Source organism: Oncorhynchus keta, chromosome 5 (assembly GCF_023373465.1).
Source record: "Oncorhynchus keta strain PuntledgeMale-10-30-2019 chromosome 5, Oket_V2, whole genome shotgun sequence".
NCBI lineage: Eukaryota > Metazoa > Chordata > Actinopteri > Salmoniformes > Salmonidae > Oncorhynchus > Oncorhynchus keta.
In genome coordinates, this window is record NC_068425.1 from 16,048,789 (window position 1) to 16,074,556 (window position 25,768).

At 42.6% G+C, this 25,768-nt stretch overlaps 1 protein-coding gene across 1 annotated transcript in view; it reads left to right on the plus strand.

The window, feature by feature from the left end:
* The window catches only part of LOC118384562 (carbonic anhydrase-related protein 10-like), a 31,153-nt gene that overhangs the window by 1,440 nt on the left and 3,945 nt on the right, over positions 1 to 25,768 (plus strand). Inside the window, exons 2-8 of the mRNA XM_035771185.2 lie at positions 909 to 983; positions 10,930 to 11,075; positions 20,590 to 20,775; positions 21,521 to 21,616; positions 21,757 to 21,829; positions 24,048 to 24,202; positions 24,345 to 24,519. Of these exons, the coding sequence (XP_035627078.2) occupies positions 909 to 983; positions 10,930 to 11,075; positions 20,590 to 20,775; positions 21,521 to 21,616; positions 21,757 to 21,829; positions 24,048 to 24,202; positions 24,345 to 24,519 (906 nt within the window). The remainder of the gene's footprint in view (positions 1 to 908; positions 984 to 10,929; positions 11,076 to 20,589; positions 20,776 to 21,520; positions 21,617 to 21,756; positions 21,830 to 24,047; positions 24,203 to 24,344; positions 24,520 to 25,768) is intronic.

A 25,768-nucleotide genomic window follows, 5' to 3' on the forward strand; every position in this document is an offset into this window, starting at 1 on the left:
CAATATCATATGAATTGGAGGACGTGTAGTATCACGTCTTACCCTGCCGAACAATATCATACGAATTGGATGATGAAATGTATAATGCATCTTGGATGACGTATAGGGTGGCAGTAGCCTAGTGGTTAAAGTGGTGGGCCAGTCACCGAAAGGGTGCTGGATCAAATCCCTGAGCTGACAAGGTAAAAATCTGTCATTCTTCCCCTGAACACTGCAGTTCATAAGAATTTGTTCTTAACTGACTTACCTGGTTATAAAAAGGAAGTACTATACATCTTGCTCTCATTCCAGGCTGCTTGTACTTTTGTTAGCATTTGTGGTAAGGACAAAGGTTAGGAGAATGTACGTTGCAGGTTAGAATTAGGTTGAAGTTAGGGAAAGTGTTAGCTTAAATGCTACAGTTGTCCCCGACCCAACTCGAACACACAACCTTTGGTTGCTTTATTTTTATACTTTTTTTCAGATTTTTCAGAGGGTACCTCCGTACCCTCAGCACCCCTAATCGAAATCAAATCACATTTTATTGGTCACATACACATGGTTAGTAGATGTTATTGTGAGTGTAGCGAAATGCTTGTGCACCCTACTTCCCTTGGTTATGGACCAACCTCCCTACTTTTCATTTCTGTCTTAAGTAACCAGACCATTATTATTTGTAACGTAACATATCCTATTAAATGGAGGTATCCACTTGAACGTTCCAAACCCTACGTCTCTTTAATGTGGTCAGGCTGACCACAAAAGCCAGGGCCTCAATTCAGTTTTTATCTCTAATCTCTCTCATTGTCTCTTTAAAGGTAATATTAAACTTAAGAAGAAGTGAAAGTTAATAGTGTTCTAACAAGTGAGTTGATGATCATTTTCAGCGACATGATAGTTTCTGTGGTTTTGTTTTTTTCCTACTGCAGCACAGCTAATTTCACCAAAGATTCATGATGGTTGGTGGGCGTACAAAGATGCAATCCAAGGGAGCTTTGTTCCAGGTAATTATTTTCGATGTTGAACAAACACTGACATCACATGAACTCAAAGCCTTGGTGTCCCATGGCCCACTATTCAGAGATGGTCCTATCAGTTTTCCACATTGATTCAATGTCATCATATTTCATTATTTTTGTTGAACTGACATGGAAACAATGTTGATTCAACCAGTTTTTGTCCAGTGGGTTGTTTTGTAACAGAAAGCCAGACCAAACATTCCTCTCTGTTTTGGGAAGGGAACATTTCTTGTTAACCAGGAGGGTTCGCTTGTTACTAACGTTCTTGCTCTTGGGCAGTGTTATTGACATGTTGCTGGCTTCTTCCTCCGCTCTCTGTCTCTGCAGCAGGAGCTTCAGGTTCACTACTGTTCTGACTGCAGGTCTTATGAAATTTTTATCACAGCCCTCTCTCCATCTTCCTCCCTCCCTGTGCTTCTTCATTCCATAATCAAGGGGAGCACAGACATACAAGTATACAGAAGAAGAATGGCAGCACAATGAATAAAATCGAGGTCTCAGACCTTTTCAAGGAGGAAGGATCGAATGACCAATATAACTATGGAGTCAAGTGCAGTCTGGTAAAATTTCAGTAATACAACATAAGGCTGTTGTTCGTTAAAAGGTACATTTGACATAATTATTATATCATACACAGAAAGGTGACTTCCTGTTTGCAGGAATCAATTGCCAAGACTTACACTATTGTCAATAGGGTCAGGGTGATACCAGTATGACAATGTTTTTTCCATAGCAAAAATGAAAATGAAGCAGACCAAACTCTGTGGTCCTTTGAAAACCTGCTCTATGTAAAATAGTTTGTGCTATATCTTGGGAAATAAATACATGTGACTCTGAATCGTACCTGGCTCCACGAGGGGGCTAAAGGGGGCCTAGCCCCTGTCAGATTGAGCTATTTTTAAAAATAAAACTATCTTCGCTGTCAGCACAATGGACAGGGTGCGCCACTGTGTGTGTAGGGGGGCTATGGAAAGCCACTGTGTGTGTAGGGGGGCTATGGAAAGCCACTGGGGCAGTTAGGTATGACTCCTTTGAGTTTCCATAAAAAGCGGGAAAAAATGTGTCTCATTTCTGTGGTATGCTAAGTGAATAACGTTGTACACCTCGGCATGTAATATTTGATTTAGATTTATAAGGGCGGGGTCAAGTTTACCCGTTTTAAGTGTTGGCGGCCCAATTGTCTCCTTCCTGCTCCTCTGCTCTTCCTATGAGTGAGGTTTTCATCCCGACATTGACTGACACTGAATTGATGATGACTTAGCTCTCTCCCTGGAGAGGGTGGTAGGGTGTACTCTTGTCCCTTTCCTTGGGCTTGGAGAGAAAAGGACTGCACTGCAAAAAATTTCCTGGGAGTGGCACGGAAGTTGTCACAGCTGGGGAGTCTGGAGACAACCCCAGTATCCACTGTGCATTGTTCAGGAGAGAATTCTCTCTTACCTGCTAGAAAAAAAGGCCCACGTGGGGAAGTTTGTACCCCTGCATTGCCAAAAGATTATTGGATGGTGTTTAGAGCTTGGGAAAAGTGTTCATCTGGCTTGGGGCAACTGCTATGATGGTCCTTTATTTGCTCTGTTAATCTACATTCACCAAATGGACATACCATGTTGGTCAATGTGTATCATGTACCCAGTGCTCGTTTAAATATCAATATAAATATCGCCGTCATCTTTGAAACCCCAGTGCTGTGTAAAATAAATCCAACTAATTTGCATCTCTAACTGCCTCCTCCTGCTGAATATGTGTCCTTGTGACTGCTAGAAGGACCCTATTTTACACTGACACGGCGTAGCGGAGATAGATTACAGACTTCGCGCCAACCTGTCACTTCAAAAGCACTCACTGATCTCGGAGTCTCTGCATTTGAACTTTATGTTTATTTTGGTAAAGCGTGATAAGCAGAATTACATATAATTCCAGTGCAAGAACACCCCAAAATGTATCCCCCTCGCCGATTTCCACTGCCCCCTTACTCACTTTATCCTGGCGCCGGTTCTGCTGTGGATGACAACATAATGATGTTTGTTTCCAACATTAGCGCTGTTTTCCTAAAGAAGTCAAATCCGCTTTGTTTTGTTTCCTTTGCCATGATACTAACGAGTATCACGATACTGCTATCATCCCACCCCAATTGTCAATGTGGGCCTCAAGGAATGGTGCAAATTTGGATGAGCCAATGGGCTCCTATAAGGATATGTGACACCAGCAGAAACTGCTGCCTCGAGGGCCAGCGCTGTTCTCAACTGGTCCATGTTTAACCCTGTCATTGGATTACCTTAGGAGAAAGGCCTATTTATTAGCTGTGACAGATAAGCACAGCAGGTGACACAGAGGCCTTTGGAAGTCTTTTGTAGAAGGTTGTGGGATGCTCCCTGACCTTTAACTTTATGTCTGCTGCTAGTGTATGTGTGGACTCACGAGGAGAGCCCCTTCAGCCTCTCAGCCTAGGTGCAGGGAAGCTTCCTGTCTATCACCACAGAGACCTTTACACAGGAGAGGAGACATCCACACACAGCAAGTGACAGTGACTCTGTGTATGTGCTGTGTGTCATATGGGTGGAAGCCAAGTTGGTGGGATGTTTTTGCTATTGTACATTCATTCGCCTCAAGCCCTTTTTGATGAAAACGGGGAAACTCTACAGCTAGAATGTACATTTGGAGCCATCTAATTTAAGACTTAACTTTTTGAAATAGAAAGGAAACCGAATTGATCTAAACGGGCTCAAGAAGAGTGCAGTTATGCCTTAGCCCATTAACTTTTTGATACAGATTTCAATTCAACTGAAACTTTTGTCAGAAACAAAGGTATCACCTTCCTTCTGTATATTCTTACAGGAGCATAACTCTGTATTATTATTTGTATGTGCTGCAGTCTTGGAAAGTAGGTCACCAAGTTAGTGATCACAGCCAGCTCTCTCTCTCTCTCTACTTCTCTCTCTCTCTCTCTCTCTCTCTCTCTCTCTCTCTCTCTCTCTCTCTCTCTCTCTCTCTCTCTCTCTCTCTCTCTCTCTCTCTCTCTCTCTCATATACACAGATGCCCTTGCAAAGACTGAGGGGCAAAAAAGACGTGCGGAAGGAAGAAACAGAATCCCTCCCACGCAAAGAGTTCTGGGGGAATTTAAATGGAATGGGAAGAGGCTAGAATAGAATTATGATTCCTATGCTCTCAAAAATCTTGGTGGTATTTAATACTATTGGTATTAACAGGCCATATTCACAGGACACTTTACATTATTCACTCTCACTCAGAGCTATAATAATGTTAAGCTCTTCCTCCTTTTCCCACCCACCGACTAATGTGATGAACATACATATGTTCAAGCATATTGCTGCTGTATTTCTACCTGCAGGTATGGTGGCCTGGAGGATGAGCGGATAGGTTTGGTATTGGAGCAAGTAGCTACAACATTGTCCTCAAAGCTAAAACATTGTGTGAAAGTGCTAGATTATGGCTGGCATTTAAGACCGTTAACAACCAAATCATTTGTAGGCGAGCCAGCCAAGTAATTTACAGCTGTGATAAAGGAAGATGCTCAAAAGAAAGGTCAGAAAAGCAGTGGCTTATTCCTCCTTGCCGTGTCAAAGTAAGATTTGATTTGTTTGAGGGCTGAGCAAAATAACCTCCTACAGTAGATGGTGTTAAATCCTCTATGATGATAAGGTCTAGACCTAGGAATATTATCCTGTCAAACCAGAAGCTTGTCAGTAACCAGGTTTACATTTAACCTTTACATTCCATCGCTAGAGTTGAAAATGTGATGGAAACCCATCTAAATCGTGGTATCCAATTGTTAGTAATTACTATCTTGTCTCATCGCTACAACTCCCGTACGGGCTCGGGAGAGACGAAGGTCGAAAGCCATGCGTCCTCCGAAACACAACCCAACCAAGCCGCACCGCTTCTTAACACAGCACCATCCAACCCGGAAGCCAGCCGCACCAATGTGTCAGAGGAAACACCGTGCACCTGGCGACTTGGTTAGCATGCACTGCGACCGGCCCGCCACAGGAGTCGCTAGTACACGATGAGACAAGAATATCCCTACCGGCCAAACCCTCCCTAACCCGGATGACGCTAGGCAAATTGTGCATCGCCCCACGGACCTCCCGGTGGCGGCCGGCTGCTTTTAAATAAATTGCTCCATGGAATTATCCCTTGGCTTACAGCACCCTTTTAAGCACTGTTTATTGAAGAACAATTCCACCTTCATCATTACTCTGATTAATAGCTGGTAATGGAGGCTGGTAATGGCTCACATCAACACCATTATCCCAGAAACCCTAGACCCACTCCAATTTGCATATCGCCCAAACAGATCCACAGAGGACGCAATCTCTATTGCACTCCACACTGCCCTTTCCCACCTGGACAAAAGGAACACCTATGTGAGAATGCTGTTCATTGATTACAGCTCAGCGTTCAACACCAAAGTACCCTCAAAGCTCATCACCAAGCTAAGGATCCTGGGACTGGATCCCTCTGCAACTGGATCCTGAACTTCCTGACAGGCTGCCCCCAGGTGGTGAGGGTAGGTAGCAACACATCTGCCACGCTGATCCTCAACACTGGAGCTCCCCAGGGGTGCGTGCTCAGTCCCCTCCTGTACTCCCTGTTCACCCACGACAGCATGGCCAGGCACGACTCCAACACCATCATTAAGTTTGCTGACGACACAACAGTGGTAGGCCTGATCACCGACAATGACTAGACAGCCTATAGGGAGGAGGTCAGAGACCTGGCCGGGTGGTGCCGGAATAACAACCTATCCCTCAATGTAACCAAGACTAAGTAGATGATTGTGGACTACAGGAAAAGGAGCACCGAGCACGTCCCCATTCTCATTGACGGGGCTGTAGTGGAGCAGGTTGAGAGCTTCAAATTCCTTGGTGTCCACATCAACAACAAACTAGATTGGTCCAAAGACACCAAGACAGTCGTGAAGAGAGCACGACAAAGTCTATTCCCCCTCAGGAAACTAAAAAGATTTGGCAGATCCTCAAAAGGTTCTACAGCTGCAACATCGAGAGCATCCTGACCAGTTGCATCACTGCCTGGTACGGAAATTGCTCGCCCTCCGACCGCAAGGCACTTCAGAGGGTAGTGCGTACGGCCTAGTACATCACTGGGGCAAAGCTACCTGCCATCCAGGACCTCTACACCAGGCGGTGTCCAAGGAAGGCCCTAAAAATTGTCAAAGACCCCAGCCACTCCAGTCATAGACTGTTCTCTATACTATCGCATGGCAAGCGGTACCGGAGTGCCAAGTCTAGGACAAAAAGGCTTCTCAACTGTTTTTACCCCCAAGCCATAAGAATCCTGAACAGGTAACCAATGGTTACCCAGACTATTTGCATTGTGCGCCTTCCCCCTCAACCCCTCTTTTACACTCTGCTACTCTCTGTTTATCTTATATGCTTAGTCATTTTAACTATACATTCATGTACATATAGTGCCTTGCGAAAGTATTCGGCCCCCTTGAACTTTGCGACCTTTTGCCACATTTCAGGCTTCAAACATAAAGATATAAAACTGTATTTTTTTTGTGAAGAATCAACAACAAGTGGGACACAATCATGAAGTGGAACGACATTTATTGGATATTTCAAACTTTTTTAACAAATCAAAAACTGAAAAATTAGGCGTGCAAAATGATTCAGCCCCTTTACTTTCAGTGCAGCAAACTCTCTCCAGAAGTTCAGTGAGGATCTCTGAATGATCCAATGTTGACCTAAATTACTAATGATGATAAATACAATCCCCTTGTGTGTAATCAAGTCTCCGTATAAATGCACCTGCACTGTGATAGTCTCGAGGTCCGTTAAAAGCGCAGAGAGCATCATGAAGAACAAGGAACACACCAGGCAGGTCCGAGATACTGTTGTGAAGAAGTTTAAAGCCGGATTTGGATACAAAAATATTTCCCAAGCTTTAAACATCCCAAGGAGCACTGTGCAAGCGATAATATTGAAATGGAAGGAGTATCAGACCACTGCAAATCTACCAAGACCTGGCCGTCCCTCTAAACTTTCAGCTCATACAAGGAGAAGACTGATCAGAGATGCAGCCAAGAGGCCCATGATCACTCTGGATGAACTGCAGAGATCTACAGCTGAGGTGGGAGACTCTGTCCATAGGACAACAATCGGTCGTATATTGCACAAATCTGGAAGAGTGGCAAAAAGAAAGCCATTTCTTAAAGATATCCATAAAAAGGGTTGTTTTAAAGTTTGCCACAAGCCACCTGGGAGACACACCAAACATGTGGAAGAATGTGCTCTGGTCAGATGAAACCAAAATGTAACTTTTTGGCAATAATGCAAAACGTTATGTTTGGCGTAAAAGCAACACAGCTCATCACCCTGAACACACCATCCCCACTGTCAAACATGGTGGTGGCAGCATCATGGTTTGGGCCTGCTTTTCTTCAGCAGGGACAGGGAAGATGGTTACAATTGACGGGAAGATGGATGGAGCCAAATACAGGACCATTCTGGAAGAGAACCTGATGGAGTCTGCAAAAGACCTGAGACTGGGACGGAGATTTGTCTTCCAACAAGAAAATGATCCAAAACATAAAGCAAAATCTACAATGGAATGGTTCAAAAATAAACATATCCAGGTGTTAGAATGGCCAAGTCAAAGTCCAGACCTGAATCCAATCGAGAATCTGTGGAAAGAACTGAAAACTGCTGTTCACAAATGCTCTCCATCCAACCTCACTGAGCTCGAGCTGTTTTGCAAGGAGGAATGGGAAAAAATGTCAGTCTCTCGATGTGCAAAACTGATAGAGACATACCCCAAGCGACTTACAGCTGTAATCGCAGCAAAAGGTGGCGCTACAAAGTATTAACTTAAGGGAGCTGAATAATTTTGCACACCCAATTTTTCAGTTTTTGATTTGTTAAAAAAGTTTGAAATATCCAATCAATGTCGTTCCACTTCATGATTGTGTCCCACTTGTTGTTGATTCTTCACAAAACAATACAGTTTTATATCTTTATGTTTGAAGCCTGAAATGTGGCAAAAGGTCGCAAAGTTCAAGGGGGCAAGGCACTGTACTACCTCAATAAGCCTGACTAACAGGTGTTTGTATATAGCCTTGCTACTCTTTTTTCAAATGTCTTTCTACTGTTGTTTTATTTCTTTACTTACCTACCTACACACACACACACACCTTTTTTTGGCACCATTGGTTAGAGCCTGTAAGTAAGCATTTCACTAAGGTTTACACCTGTTGTATTTGGCGCACGTGACAAACTTTGATTTGATTTTCTCACTCCAGAGCCTATAGTTTTCATGAGTCGGTTGTCTGAGTGTGAAAAGATCTACTGTGTCCTAGTATTTGGCAAACAATTTTGCAGTTGCAACACAGTTATTTGAACTAATTGTAGTTCCATCTGTAGTTCTCTCACATCCCAAGACATCTGCTCTCTTATGTTAAACTGCATGATGGATCATCAGCTATTCCTCCACTTTAATTATATCCACAGGACCTTAGGAAAGCATTACACTGGAGTCGGGAGTGTCTCTGCACAGTTCAGCAGGTTCAATAGACAGAAACCTGTCCCAATTTTGTCTTCTTTGTTTATGCTGCTTCGAAAATTGGAAATGTAATCCCTACGATCTGAGGGGAGGATTTCCCTGGTCATTTTGATATAAAATCAGAGTGAATTTTGTGAATTGTGATTGCTGTGAATTGGCCAGTCCTCAGTACTAGTGGTCTCTCCAGACCCATTGACATTTATGTGCTCATTTTAGTTTGTTCTCTGTAACGTTATGTTTATATCCTGACTATTTTGCTCTGGAAAAAACCTCTAGGCTTCAATTAGCTGCATATCCCAACACGTGTTGTGAAGTCTCCCTAGAGGTAGTTGTACTGTAGGGTCTGGTTTTCAGCTCTTGGCTGGGACGTACTGCATTTCACCTGCTGCATGCACCTGCTACCTGATCCAATAATATACCTGTACTGGAATAGAGATCATGATCACTATGCAGCATGGGTAAAGGGGGTGAGAGTTCACATGTGAGGATTTAGACATACTTAAACTTTTCTCGCTGAGTTTTCTAATGGAAATTTTTGTCTTTCCTGCTCAGCCTCAGTAATGTCCAGGTGCACCTCTAAGCACCTTTCGCTGCCAAAACAATAACGTTTGTTTGAATCTGCCTTATGAAGCATCCTTAACAATGAATGCCTCATCATTTATTTAGATGTTTTTATCACTCTTGCTCCACCAAATCAACAATCAATTAAAGTGGTTCAAAAGTTAAAACAACAGTTTTATTGCCATGAGTTGAGTGTAATGCTATCTTTTTTTCCCTTTGAGTATGGTTCTCACTTATCCTCTCTTGCTTGCGACTGTTGTGCTCACCAAATGCCACTGAGTGGGATTACAACACAGTTACATCACTGTTTCAGGACACAAAGGCGTTTACATACTGTATGTCACATTACCTCGTTTTTTTGGCAAAAGTAATAATTGTTGCCAATAATTACTGCCTTCGAAACTATCAACAACCGTGTTAGTTTTTCCCTGGATCAGTTCGTTAAAACAATGGTAGTTTAGTTAAAATTGCCTAGGCTTCATTTTGTGTGAATTTGACTAAACATTGTGTTTTTTTGATAAACACTATATTGAACCCACTACACATGAAGCTACAACTGGTAAACAATGTGGTGGCTCAGAAAGCAGGAAGATATGCAACATGAGCTTTGTTGACATTCAGAAATTCCAACATCATTCCAGATCCTCATCTACTGCATTTCATTATTATGCATTAAGAGTAGTTTGGCCAAGATCAGCATGTAATATAGGTCACTGATCATCTTAGGGTGGCTAATCCATTGCTTATTAGCTAGTTGAATCTTTATTCAGATTATTTTGAGAGTTCCCTACTTAGCAGAATCACTAGCAGATTGATTCATTAGCTGATTCTTAATTCTGAAATTGACTCCTAGTCATGATTTCCTCTTTTTGTAGAAACATCTATAAGGGGTTGTGGCACTGATCTGATAGTCCTTAACCACCATTGGGCTTTGCACATGAAGGCATGCCCCTTACCCATAAATTATTATGAAAAAGTACTGGTTGTCCCAGGAGTCTCCGTCCGACAGTTCAGATGAGTATCAGCCTCTAATCCCTATGCTAAGGGAGAGAACGTAATAGTCCTGAACCCTCATCTGCTTCACAGCTGGGCGGCCCACTCCATTCAAGCTGACCCACGTGATGTAATCACGGCTGGATGATGTCACACGTGTCAGAATGGGGTAGTGATGGCACTCTTGAGGCCTGCCACATCTGTCACAGCTGCCCTGCTCCTGTGCCACTGCCAGGCTCTGACCCATACTAAGAGGAGAGGAGGGTTCTCCCCAGTCCCTTCTGTCATGTGCAAGTAGCGAGGGACGGATAACTAAGATTATTTCAGCTGATCTTAAATCAGATTCTGGAAGCATTTAAACTGATTCTGATATAGAGGGATTCTATCTAAATCTAGTAGGATCTACATACATACATACATACATACATACATACATACATACATACATACATACATACATACATACATACATACATACATACATACATACATACATACATTACATACATACATACATACATACATACATAATCAACTTTGGCATTACTCACGTGCCCTTCTCTCAAAATAGCTCTTCCTAGTACTGTACAATCATAATATGGAATGTTGTACTGATGGCATACTCCATACTCTAACTGCTGCTGTTTTGGTTACAGTAAGGCAAGGACTTTAATTAAAGGGATATCTTTAATTCATTTCCTTACTCAGTGTTTCCTCCTCAGTGGTTCCTGTCAAAGTGTTGATAGTCCAAGTGCTGTTTTAAGAACTTACTCATCTCACACATCAACATGATATTAGACATGATAAAGGACATTGAACTGTGCTTGTTGTCCACAGTACCATCCTTCTGGGGACTAGTGAATTCCGCCTGGAACCTGTGTGCCATGGGAAAGAGGCAGTCGCCGGTCAACGTCGAGACCAGTCGCATGATCTTTGACCCCTTCCTCACCCCTCTACGTCTCAACACAGGCGGACGCAGCAAGGTAAGGAGATTGTGGAATACTTGATCTTAAACTCCCAGATGACTCTTGAGCTTGTAGATCTGAAGGGCATCAGGACTTAAACTTCAGGAGACGTTGATCGTCTGAATGCTATTATTGGATTCCAGTTGTGTGTGTTCATATTACATTTACAATGGGTAATGAGGACTAGTATGCTCAGCCATCATCAAAACAAGGTGTAGGTGGGAAAAATTATGTTTACAGAATAAATGCTTCTAGATTTATAGTATGAAGTAACATCAAATTAAAACATCTTCTCTCAGAATTCTTTCGACTACACTGACTGGGTGAATTTTCTAAATGTCACTAGCAACACCCCCGCTATCTGGCCCCATGGCTCTCCTTTAGTTGTACATCATGCTCTGCTTTCACAGTTTCCTTCTGAATCTCTCCCATCCCGATCCCATCAAATGACCCATATAGCAGATAGTATTTATTGTAGGATTTCACTAACATTATCAAAGGGTGTTGGCAGGATGCCCCAAGCTCAAGCTGCAAGCTGGGGACAAGGGGGCATGACCATCGTTCACCACAGGGCATAAAGTCCACTAGGGAATAGGGGAAATCACTAATCATGTCAAATGAGAATGACAACAGAATTACACTCAGTACTGTAGTTCAAATGGTGACAATTTAACTATTACCGAGCCTATTTGATGCAATTACATTTTATTGATGTATCTTTTTGTTCTTAGCGGGGTTGTGTGAGAATGAAAATGGACTTACTGTAAGGTATGTGGTGACCATTTTTCAGAGGACAAAACACTTTGATTAAGAGAGTCCACCTCCCCCAGCATTTGGTTCCCATGAATAGTACTCTCATTTTGTTAGAATCAGAAAAATACCACAAGGAGCCAGGGAGGATTGGTAAAGAACAGTCCATGTAAGAGAGGGTTAAATAGTCTTTGTAAGTCTTGTTTTATGATTAATGCTAGTGTGCATCTGCTGAGCGAGAGCGCAGAGAGCTGGGCCATCTGTGCTGGCGTGTGTCTGTGGGAGGACTGTGGGAGAGGGGATAAATTAAGTTAGCCAGGATGTTTTTACATTCACCACAGCTCGTCTACTCGATACTCCCAGATATTTGTCCATCAACAGATGGACATGTTTACTCTCCCAGTTAATTGCCTCTTTTCCTGCAGCTATTTATTGAGATGTATACACTATTTTAGTTTTAAATATTGTCATGTGCCATTAACACACACATACGGCACCACACACAAACAAACTCAACTCGCACACAAATAGAATAAGTGTTATTCCTGATTAACATTGAGCTTTGATCTACAGCTTGATGAAAGGTGGTTGCTTGAAAAAGGTGGTTGTGTAAATGAATTTCCATCTTGTTATTAAGCACTTGGGATGTTAGACCTTGTGGTGGAGTCTCACTTTACCACAGAAAACGTCAGGTGGAGACAGATGCTCAGGTGGAGGGGATGCTGAGATTCTGAGGAACCTGTTTTGTAAAGGCATTTAACTGTTGGAGAAAGTGTGAAATAGACTTGTTGTGGTCAAAGATCGAACGATAAGATGCAGTTGCTGCTCTCCAAAAACTGCACTTTAACAGAAGTGTATTTGTTCACTTCACTTGAATGTTAGGGAAATATTTTCAACTTGTATGCTCAGGCAGCGACTGAATAGCAATTTGCATTTTCGATACTTGATACAGACAATTCATCCTAAGAAGTGATTTAGTGTGGCAATCTTTGTCATGAAAAACGACAACATGAAACTGTGGTGATAATCCTTTGCTTGATAAATGGTTCTGTTCACAGCATCTTTGAATTGACTTCAACGTGTTGACATTTAGTAATAATTTGGATGCTGCGACAGTCAATAGCAGGACATTAGTCATTTCCTATCTCACTTGCTCCCATGATGTCCACAAAGCCATACTCACTCACACACACTGTCACCAAATTCACTCATGAAGACGTAGTTTCTCATTAACTTACCCTAGTAAAGCACAAACAGTTGCGCATAGAAAACATTTAGTAGGCAACAAGTTGGCATTTGGCAAAGCACCCATGAGGAAAACTGTCAGTCGGGAAATGTCGGTCCTTTGAAAATATTAGTGCAATTATACAGTATGACCTATTTCATGTAATGTAATGTAATCCAGGGCTAGAGTATCCTTATTGTTTTGTTTATCCAGAAAACAGCCTGCTATTACCAAGTGACAAGTTTGAGATAAGATTTTAAAAAGTTACCATAGTTCCTTTCGAACCTTTCGAATGTTGAAGGACTTCAATTCTTGAATCCTCAAGGAAGGGAGGGAGTACAAAGTGGCTTAGGAGTGACAGAGACTAAATGAGAAGTAAGGTGGGTGAGGTGAGTGTTGGGTCAAATAACAGGAGGATTCATCATTCTGACAGACTTCACATGGAGTGTCACCACTTAAAGACATGCTCCGGAACTTTGGTGACTCATTCCTACATTGCGGTGCCTTTTTGGATCTCATAATTTTTGTATTCTACCAGAATGACTTTCAGAAAAACATATTGGTCACTTTTTTTATGTGCATTTTCCAACCTGTTAGGTGCGTAATCCTACCAGGGTGGAACCTAACAGGGTGGAAATTTGGAGCCTAAATTAGCCATAGCTCTGTGAGTGAGCAAGATTGAGTTAGCATAAAGAGATTAAGGGTCTCACTGTTCAGTAAGAATAGGAGCAGGGCAAGTTTCATTCCACTGCTGAACAGTGGGACATAGGACAGATGCAGGATGCTGAACAGTGGGACATAGGACAGATGAAAGATGCTGAACAGTGGGACATAGGACAGATGCAGGATGCTGAACAGTGGGACATAGGACAGATGAAAGATGCTGAACAGTGGGACATAGGACAGATGCAGGATGATGCACAGTGGGACATAGGACAGATGCAGGATGATGAACAGTGGGACATAGGACAGATGCAGGATGCTGAACAGTGGGACATAGGACAGATGAAAGATGCTGAACAGTGGGACATAGGACAGATGCAGGATGCTGAACAGTGGGACATAGGACAGATGCAGGATGCTGAACAGTGGGACATAGGACAGATGAAAGATGCTGAACAGCGGGACATAGGACAGATGCACAGTGGGACATAGGACAGATGCAGGATGATGAACAGTGGGACATAGGACAGATGCAGGATGCTGAACAGTGGGACATAGGACAGATGCAGGATGCTGAACAGTGGGACATAGGACAGATGCAGGATGCTGAACAGTGGGACATAGGACAGATGAAAGATGCTGAACAGTGGGACATAGGACAGATGCAGGATGCTGAACAGTGGGACATAGGACAGATGAAAGATGCTGAACAGTGGGACATAGGACAGATGCAGGATGCTGAACAGTGGGACATAGGACAGATGAAAGATGCTGAACAGTGGGACATAGGACAGATGCAGGATGCTGAACAGTGGGACATAGGACAGATGCAGGATGCTGAACAGTGGGACATAGGACAGATGAAAGATGCTGAACAGTGGGACATAGGACAGATGCAGGATGCTGAACAGTGGGACATAGGACAGATGCAGGATGCTGAACAGTGGGACATAGGACAGATGCAGGATGCTGAACAGTGGGACATAGGACAGATGCAGGATGCTGAACAGTGGGACATAGGACAGATGAAAGATGCTGAACAGTGGGACATAGGACAGATGAAGGATGCTGAACAGTGGGACATAGGACAGATGAAGGATGCTGAACAGTGGGACATAGGACAGATGAAAGATGCTGAACAGTGGGACATAGGACAGATGAAAGATGCTGAACAGTGGGACATAGGACAGATGCAGGATGCTGAACAGTGGGACATAGGACAGATGCAGGATGCTGAACAGTGGGACATAGGACAGATGAAAGATGCTGAACAGTGGGACATAGGACAGATGCAGGATGCTGAACAGTGGGACATAGGACAGATGCAGGATGCTGAACAGTGGGACATAGGACAGATGCAGGATGCTGAACAGTGGGACATAGGACAGATGAAGGATGCTGAACAGTGGGACATAGGACAGATGAAGGATGCTGAACAGTGGGACATAGGACAGATGAAGGATGCTGAACAGTGGGACATAGGACAGATGAAAGATGCTGAACAGTGGGACATAGGACAGATGCAGGATGCTGAACAGTGGGACATAGGACAGATGCAGGATGCTGAACAGTGGGACATAGGACAGATGCAGGATGCTGAACAGTGGGACATAGGACAGATGCAGGATGCTGAACAGTGGGACATAAGGGGAAAAAAAGTGTTCAAATGGCATTTCCTTTCAACATCCAAATGTTTGTGTTTTTAAGGTAAAGGATACCTGACCTTATATTTCAAGTATTTGGAATTCACATTTTAAACTAAATAAGAAATTATATTTCCTGGGGACAGAAAATGCACCACATAGTACAAATAATTTTTGGGGTTTGGATGTGTCAATATGTAGTTCATAAATGCACAATCTATGAGCAGAATTACCGTCTTACCTTAATTAGCCACAAAATCCATAGTTGAAAGTAACTGTTTTTCTGGGAGCTGTGCTGCACCATTTTTCCCTACATTTGCCCCCTAAGCAATTTGAGTTCAACCAATGAGCTTCAACCCTTCGCCATATGAGTGACAGCTAGCTATGCACTTGATGCCACACAGCAGAGCTAGAGCAAGAGCAAGGACGTGGTGCACGTATCTGCAGTACACCATTTCCGGAGTCCTCTTTTGGCTCATGAGTGCTACTTTCAGAACTACTGGCTAAACAGTATACAAAAGTACTGAGAGTCTCTTTAACAAAGATGTTTAGGGGTTGTCTGAGGTCCACACAACATTCAAACAGACACCATGAAAAGGGAATTTAGAAAACACACTTTATTGGCGGAGATGTTTTAGCATATTTTGTCTTTCAAGTTGCAAAATGATGGTTAATTAACCAGCCAAAGAGAGAGCTACGGATGCGCTTCTCGTGCACGATTTTGTGAGAATTTCTATTTTGCATATTGTAACCTTACTGTGTTGGCGGAACAAATAACATGCCTTCTGTTGCTTTACCACCCAACTGCATTGAACTGCCAGGAACAGGCAGTGTTTCTGTCAACGTGTGTTCACTGGAGATTCTCTCTGCTGCTCGTGTTTAGCCCGAGACAAAATTCTCTCCATTATACTACTATTGTGGATCTCATGCTGAGTGTGTGTGAAGTAAAATCCCAACTTTGAAACAGAGCCAGTAGACGTGCCTCGTTGCATAGAATGAGTTCCCCCACAGAGAGGAGCTCACTTCAGAGTGTAAAGGCCACAGTTCGAGGGTGGCAGGTAGCCTAGCGGTTAAGAGTGTTGGGCCAGTAACCAAAATGTCACTGGTTAGAATCCACGAGCTGACTAGGTGAATCATCTGTGCTGTGCCCTTGAGCAAGGCACTTACCGCTAATTGCTCCTGTATTTTGCTCTGGATAAGAGCATCTGCTAAATGATGTAAATGTAAAATGTGTATTTTTCAGGCAGACAGTAGAGGGCCTCCAGGGAACCGAGAGAAAACTGATGGGGGATTTAATAATCTAATCAAAACTAATCTAACTTCTCTTCTCAAAACATGGTGGAAATCCAAAACTACCTCCCGTTCTCACTGTTTTGAGGGCAGTCACTGAAATGTACTTTTCATTGATATAATAATGGGAGAGTCTTGCGTTCTGCATAAAAGTGAGGTATGACACGTACAGTGCCTTCAGAAAGTATTCACGCCCCTTGACTATTTCCACATTTTGTTCTGTTACAGCCTGAATTAAAAATTGTTTACATTTTAGATGTTTTTTGTCACTGGCCTACACACAATACCCCATATTGTCAGAGTGGAATTATGTTTTTAGACATTTTTTTCAAATTAATAAAAAATTAAGTCAATAAGTCATGATTGTGTCCCACTTGTTGTTGATTCTTCTTCAATAAGTCAGTGAGTATTCAACCCCTGTATTGGCTAGCCTAAATAAGGTCATGAGTAAAAATTGGCTTAACAAGTCACATAATAAGTTGCATGGACTCGCTTTATCGGAAATAAGTGTTTAACTTTATATTTGAATGGCTACTTCATCTCTATACCCCACACATACAATTATCTCTAAGGTCCCTCAGTCGAGCAGTAAATTTCAAACACAGATTCAACCACAAAGATCAGGGAGTTTTTCCAAAGCCTCGGAAAGAAGGGCACCTATTGGTAAATGGGTACAATTCTTTAAAAAGCAGGCATTGAATATCCCTTTGAGCATGCTGAAGTTATTAATTACACTTTGGGTGGTGTATCAATATACCCACTCTCTACAAAGATGCAAGCGTCCTTCCTAACTCCGTTGCAGGAGAGGAAGGAAACTGCTCAGGGATTTCACCATGAGGCCAATGGTGACTTTAAAACAGTTAAAGAGTTTAATGGCTGTGATAAGAGAGAACTAAGGATGGAACCACAACATTGTAGTTAATCCACAATACTAACCTAATTGACAGAGTGAAAAGAAGGAAGCCTGTACAGAATAAAAATATTCCAAAACATGCATCCTGTTTGCAACAAGGCACTAAAGTAGTACTGCAAAGCAGTTTTTTGTCCTGAATACAAAGTGATATGTTTGGGGTAAATCCAATACAACGCATTACTGAGTAGCGTTCTCCATATGTTGAAGCATGGTGATGGCTGCTGGAGCTAAGCACAGGCAAAATGCTAGAGGAAAACCTGGTTCATTCTGCTTTCCACAAGACACTGGGATTTCTTTTTTTACAAATGTTAGAATTTTTCTTCTACTTTGACAGAGTATTTTGTGTTGATCATTGACAAAGAAAAGGACAATTAAATCCATTTGGATCCCACTTAGTAACACAAGATTTGGAAAGTCAAGGGGTGTGAATACTTTCTGAAGGCACTGTAGAACCCATCTCTCAAGCCTGAGGGACAGTCCACTGTACAGCAGAGGGGAAAAGTTTAACCTAACCTGATACAAAACAAATTTCAAATTATAATCAAATGTCCCCAAAAATGTAAGCCCTCAATATTTGGACTCAATTCACTGAAGCAGAACAGCAATTAGTCCCAAGCCTTTTTAACTCAATGAAGCGTGGGGGATTTTTGGTCATGGTAAGCAGCTTTTATGCTCTGTTTGGGAATGCTTAAAGCGGACAGCAAAATCGCTAAATCCCTCAACAGGAGTGTTGTGTCAGCTCCTCCTCTAGCATGACTTTACATCCAAATATATTGCATTCAATGTAGCTAGGGCATTGTGCGTTGTCATAATCAATGATCATTGTGAATTTGAATGGAATTGAGGTTCAACTGCAGTATTTCTACCTGTTAGGTAGGCCTAGTCAGTCTGTGGTGTCAATGAGACCGCACAGAATGGAGAGCATTTGAAAGACACTTTGTGATAGAATATCCAATTGATTGTCCATGCTACTCTTAATAAATTGAAGTTATGTTAAGAGATTTGATTTGGTTTGATTGAGTGACCATACCTGGCCAGTATAAAAGCACTGATTTAGAGTATAGTCGTCGCTGCACAAGATGAATACAGGAACTGAACAACTTTAAACATCTGGTCCTATAAAAAGAAAATCAAAACCCTGTGAAAAAATGTAATATGACCTAAAATCTGTCTGCAACTATTGTTATATATATATATATATAGTACCAGTTGAAAATGTGGACACACGTACTCATTCTGTACCTTAAATGCACTGTTAAGTGGGTACTCTAAATGTTCTTATTATATCTTTGTCTATCAGATTTGAATGCACCACTGTTATCAGAAGGATTTTTGAAGGCTGTTTTGTTAACAGTAGGTGGATATTATTATGACAAAGCAAGCCAGCTACATTATCACATCCCAAAGGGCCTCATCACATTTGTTTGCTTACTAGCCAGTAGAGATTATATCATCCCCAAAACAGAACCTACAACTCCGAACCCATATTGCCGTCTTCTCATGCACAAAGTATTGGCCCCAGTGCCAGCTCTGTGCCAGCTCAGTACCTGCTGAGTGCTTATTTTGCCTAGTAATTAGAATAGGTGTCAGTGGAAGATTTGGTCTAATACATAACACTGTTGAGGAATTGAATTAATGTTCAGCTCTCACCATTTTGCTCATTTGATTACATGCATTATGCACTAAGAGGGAATAGAAAGGGTCCCTGTTTAAAGGGCTATTAAAAACACGTCAAGTGAAATATATTGCTTTTCCTACTTCATTTAACCATGTATATCCATGTATATATTTTTCTGTATTTTTTTGTCTCTGAATAAATTACAGGGCCTTGCGAAATTATTTGGCCCCCTTGAACTTTGCGACCTTTTGCCACATTTCAGTCTTCAAACGTAAAGATATAAAACTGTATTTTTTTGTGAAGAATCAACAACAAGTGGGACACAATCATGAAGTGGAACGACATTTATTGGATATTTCAAACTTTTTTAACAAATCAAAAACTGAAAAATTCAGTTCGAAATATCCAATAAATGTCGTTCCACTTCATGATTGTGTCCCACTTGTTGTTGATTCTTCACAAAACAATAGTTTTATATCTTTATGTTTGAAGCCTGAAATGTGGCAAAAGGTCGCAAAGTTCAAGGGGGCCGAATAATTTCGCAAGGCACTGTAACGAAGTGGATCACCCTATGATGAATGACTCCATCACGATCTACACAGGCATAACACTGAACTCCCTCCCGTCACTTTTTCTCCTTACCTCCCTCTCATTTCATTATAAGTCTTAATGTTATCCTAGTTTTATATGAAAGAATGGAAGAAAGCTTTGAAGGTCTTCCTTTACCTGTTGGGCATTTCGATGTGTCACTTCAAACAACGTGAGAGTTGGTTTCTCAGTTTATTATTAATTTCACCTGCTTCCTTAATGAGATGAGATTTGGAAGATGATTTTCTCATTTTTTATTTTAATCCACCTTTTAAAAACCTAATTTACTGCAGGCCTATAGCCAATCCCAAAGAATTATTCTGTGATTATGAGCCTGAGGAATATTGTGATTTTACATTGCAGTAATGGAAAAGTGCAATTGAAATAAAATAATTTTGTTTACATCCCTGTTACTGAGCATTTATCCTTTGCCAAGATAATCCATCCACCTGACAGGTGTGGCATATCAAGAAGCTGATCAAACAGCATGATCATTAAACAGGTGCACCTTGTGCTGGGGAAAATAAAATACCTCTCTAAAATGTGCAGAGACCGTCTCAGGGAAGCTCATCTGCATGTTCGTCATCCTCACCAGGGTCTTCACCTGACTGCAGTTCGGCGTTGTAACAGACTTCAGTAGGCAAATGCTGACCTTTGATGGCCACTGTAACTCGGTAAAATCTTAGAAATTGTGCATGTTGTGATTTTATATTTTAGTTCAGTGTATTAACATGAGTTATCTCCATTTCCTCTTCTGTAGAGGTCTCTCGGGTGAGAAACTTACTCCCCCCTTCTCTTTTACCACACATACACCACACCTCACTTGACTCCTCTCTGTGCAGATGGGAGGCACCATGTACAACACAGGGCGCCACGTGTCGCTGCGGCCAGACAAGGCTCACCTGGTGAACATCTCCGGTGGGCCTCTGGGTTACAGTCACCGGCTGGAGGAGATCCGCCTGCACTTCGGTAGCGAGGACGGCCAGGGCTCGGAGCACCTGCTCAATGGACAGTCCTTCCCTGCAGAGGTGAGAGGGAACGAGCCAATGAGCCGAGAGGGATTATATTTATCTTTGCTGTGTCTATAAACAATCCAATCACCTGCAAGTTGCTTTCATTAGACTAAGAGCTCAATTCAATCAAACTTGCATTACAGTTAAGGCTTCACTGCTTTACACAGCCCTACTGAGGCTTGTTTGTGTGGAAGATTTCCTCAAACAATGGACAAGGATAAAATATGCTGAACTACCTCTGTCACTCAGTCCACTAATCACATGTACAGGGCCTTTGACGGGTGGGGTAGAAGAGCAACAGCAAAGGCTGGATCTACAAATGGCAGTGAGTTTTTAGTGGCAGTGGGTTTTTTCAGTGGAGGAGAGCGATATTATAATGGAAAGTAAAAAACAGTAAACTTATCAGGTGCCAAACTGAGTTTGTCTGTCACGATTTAACTGAGAATTGGCAAACGCTTTCCAGTCCTTAATCACCATTTTTAAGTGAGGAAGATATGTTGCCAAAAGTAAGCGGCTGCCCAGATAATTAGAGCTGAATCCTGTTCTAAATTGGAACTCTACTGAGCAGACAAGTGTCAAAGTAAAATATTCCTGAATTTCTTGAGTTTGTCTTCGAGTGAGGGTTGGATGGATAAGATTAGTTTAATCTGACATAATGCTTTCATGTGCAAGACAAATTCACCTTTCTATCTCACATGGTCTAACACCAGGAAAGGAAGGACTCACTGTTTGTTTTGTCTTTATCTCGCCTCACTTACAGGTGCAACTTATACACTACAACCAGGAACTCTATGCCAACTACAGTGAGGCAGCCAAGAGCCCCAATGGCGTAGCTATTGTGTCCATATTCATAAAGGTCTGTTTGTGCTTGATGCAGACAATCTCCTTCTCTGTGGTGTTCTATTGTAGTGACAGTGGTCTTTATATTCAGAATCCCATGGGACTGTGCTGCGGATGCTGAATATTTCATGTTCTTTTAAATCTCTTCCCTCTCAGATATCCGAGTCTCCAAATGTATTCCTGAATCGCATGCTGAACAGAGACACCATCACGAGAATAACATACAAACGTAAGCACCCTCAGGCATTTAAGATGTGTGGGTTTATGCACACACGTTGTCAAATCTACAGTAGTCACAGATAGAATAGTAGTCAGCTCCATTTCTGGATCCGCCATAAAAAAAGAATATCTAGCAATTGAATTAATTTGGCTAATTGGACGGTTGCCAGAGATTGACTTAATCAGAGATTGAGTGAAATTCATTCCAACTTCTGAATTAACCAGCTACATTACCAATGTGATCCTCCTGGTTCAATGGATAAGATGTGTAACAATAGAAACTGCCCCCAACCCTGAGAGATGTTTGAGTCATCTCCTGTTTCTAACTGACAGAAATAACTCTGTGGCACTTTCAGAATGTTCTAAGCTGATCGAAAATTGGCATTCCTTTAAAGACAACAATTATGTAACATTGCTATAGTTAGTATTAACAGCCTCTACCCAAACTCTCTTTTCTTTCAGTTTTATGCTCTTCATTTAGTCTGTTTTGTCATTCCATTTTCATTAATTAAATTAAGTTAAACAAATTACATTAAATAAATCACTAATCATCATTTTATTTGTATCCCATTATTATAATAATTGGATGTTATACTGTATTACAAGTCCCTGCTGACCGGGGAGGTACTATCATTCGTCAAAACAGATGCAGTCACCCCCTTACTGAAGACACCCAACCTTGACCTCTTATCCAACTACAGGCCCATCTCCAACTTCTTCCTATCAAAAGTACTGGAAAAAGGGATTGCAAACCAGCTTCAATCCCATCTGTTTTCCAATTGGCTGAACACATTTTTCCAGTGAGGTTTCCAGTCCTTGCACAGCACCGAAACAGCTATGGTGAAAGTTACCAATAACCTACTTATGGCTACAGAATCTGGATCACCTAGCCTCCCACTAGATCTCAGTGCACTTTTGACACTGCTGACCACAACATCCTCCTGCAGCATCAGAGAACACACTTCGGTCTCTGGAACTGCTCTGAACTGGTTCTCCTCTTACCTCTCCAATAGGAAGCAATCTATCCCGAATGGAGAGTCTAGATCGGTGGAGTCTACAGTCACATGCGACATCCCACAGGAGTCCGTTTTGCATCCTATTCTGTTCCTAATCTACATGCTCCTTCTCACCCAAATCCTCAGAGTCTATAACATCAACTTCCACTGCTGCACTGACGATACCCAAGTGTATATTTACATCAATCCGGACACCATCTCAGGCCTAGCAAAACTTGGCAGCTGCCTACATGACATCAGGGCATGGATGAAAGAGAACTGCTGAACAGCAGCAAGACTGAGGCTATGCTTATTGGGACACACAGGCAGGTCACTAGTGCTGGAAACATCTGCCCTACTAGTGACGGTCAAGTCATCCATCTGTCCTCTGTCATCTCTAACCTGGAAGTTAAGTTTGATCCTTTTCGTCCTTTGATGCCCATATAAAACGTATCTGCAAAACATAATTTTTCCATCTAAGAAACATTGCCTGGCTCAAACCATCGCTCTCCCAGCCAGATGCAGAGAAACTCGTCCACGCCTTCATCTTCTCCCAGATCGACTATGGCAATGCTCTGTTCGGGGGCCTTTCAACCAAATCACTTCAGAGGCCACAACTTCTCCAGAAGAGTCCTGCCAGGACCAAGAAGTCAGCCCACATCACCCCCATCCTTGCTGAACTCCACTGGGTACCGGTCAACAATAAGATTGACTTTAAAATCCTCCTCCTAGTGTTTAAAGCCTTGAATGGATTGAGTCCCACCTACATCAACAATATAATTTATATCAATGAGCCACCTCGCACTCTCCACTCCAGGAACTCACCACTGCTTCAGGATCCCAAGACACGTCTCAATACTATGGGGGACCGAGCCTTCTGCTCCCTCGCCTATGGAATACTCTCCCTGACCATTTGAGAACCGCTCCATCAAACAGAGCTTTTAAAACAGGTTTTTAAACACATTTCTACAGACTGTCTTTCTTATAGTCCTAATCTGGAAAGTCCTTTTAGCAACTAGCCTACTATTGCTATTTCCTGCCTTGATTTGTTGTTACTGTAGTTTTTATTTTATTATCATTCTTTTTTGCCTATGTAGAGCTTTGGGATAACACTGTAATGAAAAGCGCTATACAAATGAAATGTGTTATTATTATTATTCTGTAATACAGTGTATAAAGTGTTGAGGATGGTACAGTATGAATCTGATTACCTCTGTTTTGGTCCACCTCCAGATGACGCATTTTTACTCATGGGGCTCAACATAGCAGATCTATATCCAGACACTACACGTTTTATAACATACGAGGGCTCCATGACTATCCCGCCCTGCTTCGAGACAGCCACCTGGATCCTCATGAACAAACCTGTGTACGTCACGCAGATGCAGGTAACTCACCCTCGATCATAGACTCAATAATAACATTAACTCATGTTTGCCAGAAGTTACTTGATAATTGGCCGTATTTGAGACTGTAGATTCTCTACCATAAACCTTATCTGTCCAACTTTCTCTCTCTCCGTCTCTTTAGATGCATTCTCTGCGACTGCTAAGCCAGAATGAGCCATATAAGATATTCCTCAGTATGAGTGACAACACGCGGCCCGCCCAGCCTCTCCTACAGCGCTGTATCCGCACCAACATCAACTTCAGCAAGCAGGGCCGGGACTGCCCCAACAACCGTGCCCTGAGGCCCCAGTATCGAGGTATGTCTGAACGCATGTGTTTAGGATCTTTATTCAATCAACACAGTTACTTTAAAATTTCCGGTAAAATTCAGGTATTGGTAAAAACAGACTGTGAGGAAGAAGGTTGTCATAGTAATATAAACTGCACATACTGTATTCTGAAACTGTTTGTGTTTTTAGAAATTCAATATACACTCAGTGACCAGTATATTAGGTACACTACCCCATTCACGAAAATGGTTCACTCCTACAGACCGTGGCATCAAGGCATTCAGTTAATGTTTGATTGAACGTTAGAATGGGCAAAACCAGTGACCTAAGCGACTGAGTGTGGTATGATCGTCGGTGCCAGGTGCGCCGGTTCCAGTATCTCAGAAACATCCGGCCTCCTGGGCTTTTCATGCTTGATCGTGTCTAGGGTTTAACGAGAATCGACTACAGCTTGGCATTTAACACCATAGTGCCCTCCAAGCTCGTCATCAAGCTCGAGACCCTGGGTCTCGACCCCGCCCTGTGCAACTGGGTACTGGACTTCCTGACGGGCCGCCCCCAGGTGGTGAGGGTAGGCAACAACATTTCCACCCCGCTGATCCTCAACACTGGTGCCCCACAAGGGTGCGTTCTGAGCCCTCTCCTGTACTCCCTGTTCACCCACGACTGCGTGGCCACGCACGCCTCCAACTCAATCATCATGTTTGCGGACGACACAACAGTGGTAGGCTTGATTACCAACAACGACGAGACGGCCTACAGGGAGGAGGTGAGGGCCCTCGGAGTGTGGTGTCAGGAAAATAACCTCACACTCAACGTCAACAAAACTAAGGAGATGATTGGGGACTTCAGGAAACAGCAGAGGGAACACCCCCCTATCCACATTGATGGGACAGTAGTGGAGAGGGTAGTAAGTTTTAGGTTCCTCGGCGTACACATCACAGACAAACTGAATTGGTCCACCCACACAGACAGCATCGTGAAGAAGGCGCAGCAGCGCCTCTTCAACCTCAGGAGGCTGAAGAAATTTGGCTTGTCACCAAAAGCACTCATAAACTTCTACAGATGCACAATCGAGAGCATCCTGTCGGGCTGTATCACCACCCGCCCACAACCGTAAGGCTCTCCAGAGGGTAGTGAGGTCTGCACAACGCATCACCGGGGGCAAACTACCTGCCCTCCAGGACACCTACACTACCCGATGTCACAGGAAGGCCATAAAGATCATCAAGGACAACAACCACCCGAGCCACTGCCTGTTCACCCGGCTATCATC